Raw genomic sequence first — 10,937 nt, forward strand, 5'->3', positions numbered from 1 at the left:
ATATTCCTTGTGATATTTAAGTGGAACTATTTGTTTCAGAAATCACGTCGGATATTGAGTACTTTGAAATATATATTCGATTAGTTTCATTACTGAAAATTGTAATATTTACTATTCGCGTTGAGTATTGTGCTAGGTCAGTTACAATTTTTTTCTTGTTATCTATGTTACGGTATTCTTTCGTGGTAACTATTTGTTTCAGAAATCATGTCGGATATTGAGTACTTTGAAATATATATTTGATTAGTTTCATTACTGCTACTGTTGTAATATTTACAATTGACGCGTTGATTGTGCTAGGTCAGCTGTACAATTTCTTTCTTGTCATCTATGTTACTGTACGAGTTTACTACAGTAATTCTTCTAAATTTGAAGTTCACTTACTGACACTAGGAAATATACTGTACCAGATCTCAGTAGTTCAGTATTCAAAACTGAACTAAAGAAACAGCAGGTGTTCACATGGCTAGATAAGTCGGAATGTATTGTATCATTTCGAGGGGCGTATTATCTGATACGCTTTTTCTTCGCGGATCCGTAAAGGTCTAACGCGGAGTTCCATCTGAAGATTTATAAAGATTAACTTTGTGTCGTTTTGTAACGAGATTCTTAAAAGATCTCTAGTTTACCAGTGATCGTCGCTATTTAACCAGTTAACTGTGGAACTTAGTTCTAAAAACCTCTCGTTCTCGCAATAAAATCGAAAAATGGAGCGTGTACTCGTCGAACGCAGGACGAATGCGTAGAGTATATTTTAACAAAAGATCAAAGCGAAACAAAGAATTACATGTTTATATGAAAAAATAAAGAATCCATTTCTGAAAGAGTTAGTATCATGTCAAGCTTCACGATGACATGTATATTCGTCAAGCACAGTTAACTGGTTAAGTGGAACACCCTGTAGACACATGAACAGACACAGAGCCGATGGAAAGCGATGTGTATCGGGGGTGGCGCGATAACGTCGGCTTTTATTATTGGCGCGATAAAATCCTGGTAGCTGAGTAATAATTTAAGAGTCGAGGCTGCAGCACCTTTGGCGCCCTCGTGAGTGTGCCTCGGCTAGACGTGCTGCCAATAAGCGACCACGTGACTTCTTTTTCAGCTGCAGTGATTTTTTCTGCTGCCTGCATATAGTGCTAGGTGTATTTACAATTGAATACCTTAGGAATCGGTTGCTACATTTATTTATGCGTTGCTTGGGGTTAACCCTTTGCACTCGAGAGGTGACTCAGCCACCACTTGATTCGATACAAAATTGTAAAATTTGATATCTAACATTAATCTTTCCATAATGCATCAATATGTGGAATATTGAAACGAAACGGCTTTACTCTTTGATTCACGTGTAATTTTTCTTTAAGTTTCCAAAATATCGTTCCTATCTCAGAAAATGTGGAATATTTCCAGCAAAAAACTCTCGAGTGCAAAGGGTTAAAGGTTATTTAATGAAACGGAGGAAAAGGGATGATCATCTTTGTTCGTGTGTACGAAGTATTGAAAGAAGAATGTTTCACACGTTATCAGTGTATAAATACAAAGGTATTTTTATTAAAATAAACAAATAGGGTTACATGTTATTGCAATAAATAAAAAATTGTTTACAATGCGTTATTGAAGTTCGCCGCAGTATTCCCCGTACACTTCGTAACATTTCCGTTCCTCTAGGAACGAAACGAACTTATTATTATGACGCATGACGATGATTATGAGTTTCGTGTGGAGTTCAAGTTCTGTACAAACATTTATCGCTTATCGCAACAATCTAGCGATCGACGATTTAAGGCTTGCTCGTAACATCGATTCAGAATGATTTCGTATCTGCTCGTAGATTAACCATACATAACCACGATGTCCGTGTGACGACACCAAACGCGACGAACGTGCGAATTGACGATCAAGAAACTTTCCTAATTACACTTCAAGCTTATTCCGATTTAGTCGACGGCATTCTGAACTTGTATTCTATTGAACGCCGGTATGATTACCTTCACGAGGACGACGATAAATATGATCAATATAATGAGCGAGATAATCGACGAACAGAACGCTCCTGGAAGGAAATTATCGCTCGTTAGAGTTATTGTTTACTTGCAATCAAGATCAACGTAACACCTTGACGAAGTTTCTTTGAAAAATGTCCAATTATCAGTCGGACAGGCTTAAACCTTGTTTATCTGCAGATAAGAAAATATCAGCTTAGAATTTTGCGGCGACTCGATAAATTCGTTCAGTATTATTCCCAAGAAAACATATTCGACCGGAACTCAGGGTCGATTCTTCGATAGAAATTACGATAGAAACGCCACGTCGATTTTACGAACGATTTTCATAAACTTCGCTCAAGGTGTTCAACAGTTCTCCGTAGAAACTCACCTTTTCTAGATTTTATCCTGTAAATGATCGTCTGAGGTGGCTGTTCCGGCACAGCGGTCACGTGAACAACTGCAGGGCTAGTCTGATGGGACAGATCGGCGTGCGGCTGATAGTAGGCGCTCGAGAAATTGGGATGATGGAAACCGGGGGGCGGTGGCGGCGAGGGTGGCAACGGGATAAAACTCGGGGGCTGCGGATTGAAGTGAACCGAGGGTTTCGTCTCGGGATGGCTGACAGTTTCGTCGTACGTCGGCAGCCCAGCCCTGTTAACGCCGTCTTGGAACGCCATGAATGATGCGGCTGCTGTCCGTCAAACTCGCTCGGAAACGAAACAACAACGATCCAGACGGCTCGGCGCGACTGAACTCTTGACGTTTGTACAGTACTATGACACCGTCCACTTGTGGCAGGGAACAGATCCTTGCGAATTGCACGTCCGACGTGGACTACGAACGATAAGCGAATGATACCGTAAAGAGACCCGTGAAGTTTAATACTTGCGGCTTATCGGTGTATCTGAAATTCCTTCCTTGGTAATCTCCTTATCGATACTGGCCGCGAGTATCAGTGGGGAAATGCGGCTGGATTATTTTATCCTGCGGTCTCGAATAAATTATGTGCTTTTATCGAATTCTTATGAATCACGATGTACCTTGAACGAGGGAGGCTGAAGTGTAGCTCTGAATCTTCGATCGTGAACGTTTCCGCGAATTTCGGTCGCTTATTTGTTGATGACATTTATTTCTGTTTTAGAGAATTTCGCTATATTCGCGGGGAAATGTACACTTTGTGCGTGATTTAATTTTGTATTTCACCGTGATCCGCAATACGCAATGAATGCATAAACATCGGAAAGCTAGCGTCGAGTGAACAGTATCACTCCAGTCATCTGTTTTTTATCGATGGCAGTTACGCTTCTTGATTCTAATGATCGTGTCAGCCACGGATTCGTTATTCTACCGACACGCTTAGCTATTAATACGCTCGGAAGTTAGGGCGAGTCAGGTTCGTCGATTCAAGTGCATCGGTTGTTCAACTTAATCCTCGTGCAACGTGACACGTTCACGGTCTGGATCAGACAGATGCATTCAAATTCTGCAAGTGAATCCTCAGCGTTTTCTTGGAAACTCCGAGCTCGAGGAATCGATTGCTATGATTTACAGCGTATCGACGAATTCGACTTCGGAGTATGTTATCGGTGGCCCGCTGCTTAACATTTTAGCGTTGATGGGTCATTAGCATAGTATAGCGTAACATTAATTGCGTCTGAATTGCATCTCTTAACCGCTGAATTAACACTTTGCCGTATAATAACGACAGTAATGGCGAAGGTTTCTAATTAACCTAATAAAAATCAATACCATTCTACTACAATACTACGAGTCACAACTAACAAATACACTAGCGAAGAAAATTGCACGACAAGGTATGAATCTGTGCAAATTTTCCCATGCCTTTGATTTTCTGTTTTACGTATTTTATTTGATGGAAATAAAATACGTAGTTCCAGGGGAAAAAATTCGTTCCCATCAAATACACGGCTTAACATTGCGCAATTGTTTGAATCGCGAAAATACTGTATTTCGATATTAAAGACACGTGACGAGTTTAAGTCGCCGCATGTACTCAAGAGTTAATTCATTCAAAGTGCTTATCCGTTTCCGGAGATAATAATCGTATTAATATGTGCATGCATGTGCGTGTGCATATACGTAGAACACAGTCAGTCATTCTCAAATCAATCGATTTTCGTCACGGTATCCACATCGGATCGATAACAGCGGGCTTAAGATCACTTTTCATTATCACCGACCGCTCGCTCGTATTTTCATCTCCGCGTTGTATATACCGGGTGGAACAATTATTTCCGCCACTTAGATTTCTTAGTGTATTTGTAGAAAATTCACGAAGTTCTGAACATTTATTTACAACACGTGTATAATAATCGAACCTGCTGGATCCCTTGGTATCGTATAACTTACACGAATAAAAAGTATATTATAATAATAACAATAATATTAATAATATCAAAAAAGTTTCTTCTAAGTCTAAAAATAACGAAGATTTCATTCCGCACGATAAACGATAGCAGCGCACAGCGCGCAACCCTCGAAAACGAACGCATCCCAGCGGCACGAATAAAATATATATTATCGAAAACGGTTGATTCGATTTCACGCTTTTACCATTTCATTGCGCCCGTTAATTATTTATTTAACGTTCGCCGAACAAATCGCGGGGCAAACAGCGAAACAGTGATCCCTGGTGATCACGGAATCACTTCCGCGCTCGAGGATTCATTAATTATATTCGTTAGCTCGCGTGGAACGCGATGCACGCTGAAAAGCAGACAAAAAAAAGAACCGCCCGCGGAATCCGGGTTGCGGTGAGCCGTGTTAAAGGTCAGGAATCGTTTCTTTTTCTTCGCGAGCTTCGTCGACCATCTTTCTCACCCTCTTAACACATTGTCGGCGCTGCGTGTATATTCGAAGAAATATAACCCCTTTACTTTCTAAGTGGAATACTAATTGTCAAATAATTTCAATCGTCAAATAACAATTGTCAAATAATTTTACATTTCCGGTTGCTCGTTTCGGTGAAATAAATTCTTTGCGCGACGGATTCCTCAGAATAAATATACATCGCTTTCGTATTAAAATAGTAATCATGTTTTCGATGATCGTGATTTATTGTAGTTTAACGTCTCGCGTGGTAATGGATTATACAAAATTGAACGTCGAATATCCGATTTGACAATCCTGCCGCGTGGATTCAAATGGCGGCTGAAAATCGCCTCCCGAGCGCGAAGGGTTGAAAGACGCCAATTAGCGTCTCCCGTCAACAATGCGTTAAATAATTGTCGGAGGACGTTCGCGCGAAACAGTGCTCGAGTTTACGGTCAGTCGCGTCGGCTCGCGAGCGTAACCGATAGCCGGACGCGCGACGCGCGTGATACGTTAATCAATCGCGACCGAGGCCGTCCGATACAATATAAATTTCGATCCCGGGATTCTTGGTCCGGCGCGCGCAGACACGAGGCGCGGCGGCCGTTTCCTGTAAACATTACGTTACCGTATTTACATTTCATATTTTCCGCTCGCAAGTGCAATAAATCATCGAGTTTGTCTTCGAGCGGGCGCGCTCTTCCAACGGGAAGCGGCGCGCACGCGTTGTTTTTCGGAGCAATAACAATGATGCGACGGGGGAACAATGAAATATCCGTGCTTGGAAATCCTGCGAATCGTTCGCGGCGCGGCGGTCGGCTGCTGATCCATTAATAATCGATATAATTGCACGGCTGATAAATCATTAAGGCGTTGGATCCCCCCGATTCGCACAGATACGAAATTATGAAACTTATCGCGTAATATCCATTTACGCGGATTTCCTTTTATTCAACTCATGCTCGGCGCCAATGGATCGATGAACCTCGTCCCTAGATATCCGTGCAGAAAATACTTATTGCGTGATTAATGTTCATTGTACGCAGAATGTCTTCCTCTCTCCCTTTACGAACTTTCATCGAAGATCGAGTATTAATGCAAAACGCACATATGAATACAGAATTCAGTATATTAGTACGAAAACCTCGTAATTATCTCCAAAATCAGATGCTTAATAACATATTTGAGAATCATGAAAATCGAAGCACTGTCACGATTCGTCGTCCCACGCGATTGATAAAATGGCGTGGCAATAATCTTACGTCATTTGTCGAACCGCAGAGCCAACGTTACAATGGTCGCTGCGTGATCTCAACATTCGGGACAAGAATAACATATATATATTCTTTATTTATATATGTTACGTAACATGAAATTTTCTCTGCGTACGTAAACTCTCCAGCGTCACCGTCGTCGTTCGCGTGCATAAGCCCCAATAAGGCTGACGGAATGATTCCCGTTCGACTTCTACCGTGCAATACAGGAAGCTTTACATTTTTGATTAACCGCTCGTTAATGTTACGACATTACTAATGCAAGAGGTACAAATGCCAATGCGTTTAATATTTAAGCGACGGTAAAAGTGTGCGCCCGCTAATAATCGGGCGGAGCGCGTTGGTTATTAATGCGACTGACGCTTCAATCGGGGAGATCCGAAAAACAAAGGGTCAGTAAATAAAAGCGATAATGTTCTTTCAATTCGGGGTATATTATTTATCCCGGCGAATGATTCACCGAATCGCCGACCGTCGAACCGCCGATGCTTATCGGCGCACCGTACGATAACGCGGCCGCGATCGCGCGCCGGAAACGATTCCATCGAATCGGGCCGATTTCGCGAATCGGCGACAAATTCGAACAATCCCGGGAAACGGGGCCGCTCCGCGCGAACGAAAACAATACGAGGATTCTAAATGACTTCGCTTCCGCGGTGCACGGCGTTATCTGCGCGCCGATCTTTTCGCGGTTTCGACGAAACGCGACCGATTTCGAAATTCCCTCTCTTTCGTCCGATTGAAAATCACTCGCGTTCCGCGTGGAATTGTTTAATTCGACGCGGTAAAATCGAAGATCCTCGGACGTTAGACCACGGACGGAGGCGTGCGCGAAGGAACCGCGGAACGGGAAGAACACGGAAACAACGACTTTAACGGACTATTTACGAAGCGTGGCATACATCATTGTAGAATGCACCGTTGGCTCGCGAGTGGCTGTTAAATGTACCGGTACAAATTGAAGATCAATACTATTGTACCTTGTCCTCGTTCGGGTATCCGCGTTAACCGGCATTAAGCTCGATGCTCGCTTAAACATGGCGCCCGATATTACCGTCTTTGACCATCGATTAATTTCGATGGTATCTTTCATTGCACATTATACCCCGTTCCTTTTGATCGACCGAACATTCCTGACTCCGTTATTACAGTACGCGATCTACGTCGACGGTTTCGTGTTCGCATAATAATCAATCTCTCGCGAATGAGAATTTTTCAAACCTCTTTCCCCGTAAAATTCCGGATCACGCGTCGAAGCTTGAAATATTAGAATAATAGAAAACAACAAGTTAATCTTTCTTTATTGGAATAGCCGAATTACTTGTTTATAGTTTTCGATTCGAAATATTCATGCTCGGAGCCGCCATTACGCCGCGATCCGACAGCGATCGGTTGATATACGTGTTTTCAATCTTACGATCCACGCGCGGCCGATTTTCTGCGAATTGCTTCCTACAAGTTATTTAAAAATCATCGGGGAAAATATTCCGCAGTGCTTCCAAGGGGTTGAAGCTCGTGACACGAACGAGAGCTGAAAGTTCACCGGGTCAGAGGCTCGCGGAAAATCTGCTTGCCAATACGTGGAGCGGGAATATCGACAATTTTTCGAACCGCTCGACCGTGCCAGCGCGGAGGGATCGATCACGCGGAAACGTCGGGCGAAGGATCGCGCGAAAGAATCCGGGTCCGCGATATCGTCCGCCGGCGGGGGTGGTTTGACGTGGAGAGCTGCACGTTGCCCGGGAACCGCCGTCGATGGATCACGTTCGCTGCGGTTCGCAATGCTCCGCATCGTATAATCAGCAGGAGAAACCTCCGGAATTAAACGGTTGCCATAAAACATCGTGTCAAACTCGCGGGGAAAATCGCAAACGGAAGTTAACCTTGCTTCGTTCTCCCTTCTCCAGCCAATCGCTTTTTCACTATTTTAACACGTTGACTGGCAAATCCAATTACTCTAGTTCACTCAATGGAACGACGGTTATATGGAAACATTTCTATTTTATAAATAACGGTACATAATACAGTGACATTCAGCTGGACGAACGTGGACTAGTAATAACACAATTCTATCAAATATTTTCCTCTTAAATCGGCGTTTAACGTGTTAACACCGTTTTACTTCGAGTTCGAATATTTTTAAATTTAAAAATAGTGTAAGAAAATCGTCTCTAAACCATGTGCTCCTATTTAGAATGCACGACGGTTCCACTGCGAAACTAATCCCAGCGCTTCGCTTCCAGAAATTTCGCCTCTCTCGCAGGAAAATACGCAGCGAATACTAGTGATCCATAAAAAAGAGATTCGAGAGTTCCTTCCGTCTAACCCGACAATCTAGAGCACCGTGGCCGGTTCGCAGATCGGCCGGAGCCAAGCGGTGTCGGTGATTCGCAATCGGGTCGGCGGTAACGCGGTCGCGTCCCGTTGCCAAAAGGTTTCTGCGCGTACGCGTGTGCACGCGGGGCGGGATGGCGCGGAGGGGGCCACCGGATAATCGGGACCGGAGGAAACCGACGAAATGGTGGAACAGAGAGGCGAAAGGAAGCGGAGCGAGGGCGAGAGAAGGAGGGGACGAGGGAAATATAGCGAGACAGGGTGAAACCGGCGGGGCGGGGAAAAATGGGTCGGCGCCGGACTTTAATCAATGGTTTCGGCGCCAACTGGGCGACCGGGCGCGTTTCTGTAAAAAATGCGTGAGTGGCTTGTATTACGATGGAAATTCGCTGGTCGCTCGGGATCTCATCGCCTTGGTCAACGCTGATCCGGAAACGCGTGCGCGAGCGCGAATAACTACTGTGTGGTTTCACCTGTTCCCGGCCTTTTTTTCCGCTTTTCGTTCTCCGCTTGTTTATTTCTCTGTTCCCCCCTCTCTCTCTCTCTCTCTCTCTTTCCCTCTCTTCCCCCTCTTTCCCGGTGGCACTGTTATTTCTTTTTTTTGGTTGTTTTCGTCGCGAATTGGGGGAAAAGGGGGTGTGCGTCGAATAACGTATACCGGGGAGCGTGACGCCGGCGCCGAGAGCGTGACGCTCGCTGACTCGTCGCTGGCGCGGCGGAAAAAAAGATTAGTGTGACGTCGTGTCAACGGTGTCACCGCGGTCGAATCAAACCTCGCTTCACCGGTTCACAAAAACGCGGCGGGCCGGTCCGCGTTTTTCCTTTTCCATTTACGGCTCCGCGGGAATTCATTCGCGCCGGTGGGTTCCGGAAGATCGGAAGCGATCGGAGGAGGATGGAGAGTTTTCTTGTAAGCTTGATGTTCCGGTTCTCGCGGCATATTGTTGTTGGGTTAATTAGATAATATTCATGTAACGCGAAGCGTACGGTAACGCACGGAGCACGTCGATTCGCAACAGCGCCGAGTTCTCGCAGGAATGACGCACCGGAAATCGGCGCTCGAGCGTGTCGCAACAAATGCATAATTCCGCGCGAGATTGATCGATAACGCGTCCCGTGGGCGGTCAGGAGAATCCTTCGACCATTTACGGCGATTTAATAAGTACCGTTTGTATTCGGCGCGGTGCGCGGCCATCTTAATCCATGCATTAAACATTCAAGCCCGCTCCGTGCGTCCGCGGACGTGAAGCAGATGAAACGGCCCGTGTTGCGGCCGATCTCATGGCCCGATAACCATCTCGGAAGCTAAATGTCATTAGGGTAATAAGGAGATAGGATCTTCCTGGGTGTTGTTAGCGACACGATTTATCGCCCTGCGAAATTAATATAAACAGCGGTGCGCGAGGCCGCTCGAGGAGATGCGCGGCAGTGTTGAGGTCACCGGAGGACCCCGAATGTTCCGCTGTTGCGCGATCTACTGTCAAGGTTAAATTGTTTCGTTAATTATTCGCCGTCCACGCTCGCCGTCGCGCAAAATATTTTTGCGAAACACTTTCGGCGCGCGTCGTATCAATTACGAAACCGCGACTTCTCGGAATCTGGATCGTTTTTCCTCGTGGATCGCTGCCAGACGCCTTACTCGACGGCGATTTTAAACCCGTTCGAAAATATGGAAAAGTTTCCTTTGTTTACTGCATTCCTCTGGATTGAATCCTCGACGCGCCTTTTAAATGTAACCCGTGCATTTAATACCAAGGTTGTTTCATGTATGCAAGGATGCTTCGCGCATCGAAGCTTTGTTGTAAGCAGAAATTTAAGAGGAACGTGTGTTTCAATTTTTTCTTTGATATTATCTTTCGATTTGAATTTCGACGAATCGCATTAGCTCGAACGTCTACGATCTACGGAATCATGGCGATTCCAGTTATGGAACTTTCCCGTGAAAGGTCAAACATCCGCAATCTTTCTCGCGCGGTCTGACGAATTGGAGTCCCACTGTTTGCGCAAACGATTCACAACTGCCGTCGGAATTCCCGTTCAAAGTCCCGAAAGGATTCTATTACATGACCGACAGCCGTGGCCATGAGCACGTAGATGTTACGAGCCGACAGAAGGAAAACATTCGATCTCTCGGTCTATGTATGGCTCACTGTCGCATTGAGGGCAACGCGTTCGCGGCCGGATGTTCTCGATTAGTCGTTCGCGGTTTCGCCGACGGAGAAAACGGCAAAATGGAAAATTAATTGCGACGAACAACGCGGTGGCACGGCAAACGTGCCGATCAACCAGATCTCCCAAGGACACCACGCGTGCGTGAGCCAGAATCGGCGATCCGTCGATCTACGGCCGCTGACGCAACTGTCGTCGGCGTCTGACAGAACCGAGTTACGCGGCAGTGCCAATAATGAATGGGAAAATCAATTTATACTTCACACGCCGCCGTGCCGGAATGAGTTAATCGCTGAACCGCACAACGAGGCTGATATATGCGCGTAGAACAGCTGAGAAT

General features: G+C 45.2%; 1 protein-coding gene across 1 annotated transcript; it reads right to left on the reverse strand.

Annotated features, from left to right (window-relative positions):
* Positions 1-1,534: 1,534 nt before the first annotated feature.
* Positions 1,535-2,857, reverse strand: LOC116425022 (uncharacterized). The gene is made up of 2 exons (XM_031972184.2): positions 2,377-2,857; positions 1,535-2,053 (listed from the first exon to the last, which is right to left on the reverse strand). Exons 1-2 carry the CDS (start codon positions 2,663-2,665, stop codon positions 1,938-1,940), a joined length of 405 nt encoding a protein of 134 aa, XP_031828044.1. The 5' UTR covers positions 2,666-2,857; the 3' UTR covers positions 1,535-1,937.
* Positions 2,858-10,937: the final 8,080 nt, after the last annotated feature.

Source organism: Nomia melanderi, chromosome 7 (assembly GCF_051020985.1).
Source record: "Nomia melanderi isolate GNS246 chromosome 7, iyNomMela1, whole genome shotgun sequence".
Taxonomy (NCBI): domain Eukaryota; kingdom Metazoa; phylum Arthropoda; class Insecta; order Hymenoptera; family Halictidae; genus Nomia; species Nomia melanderi.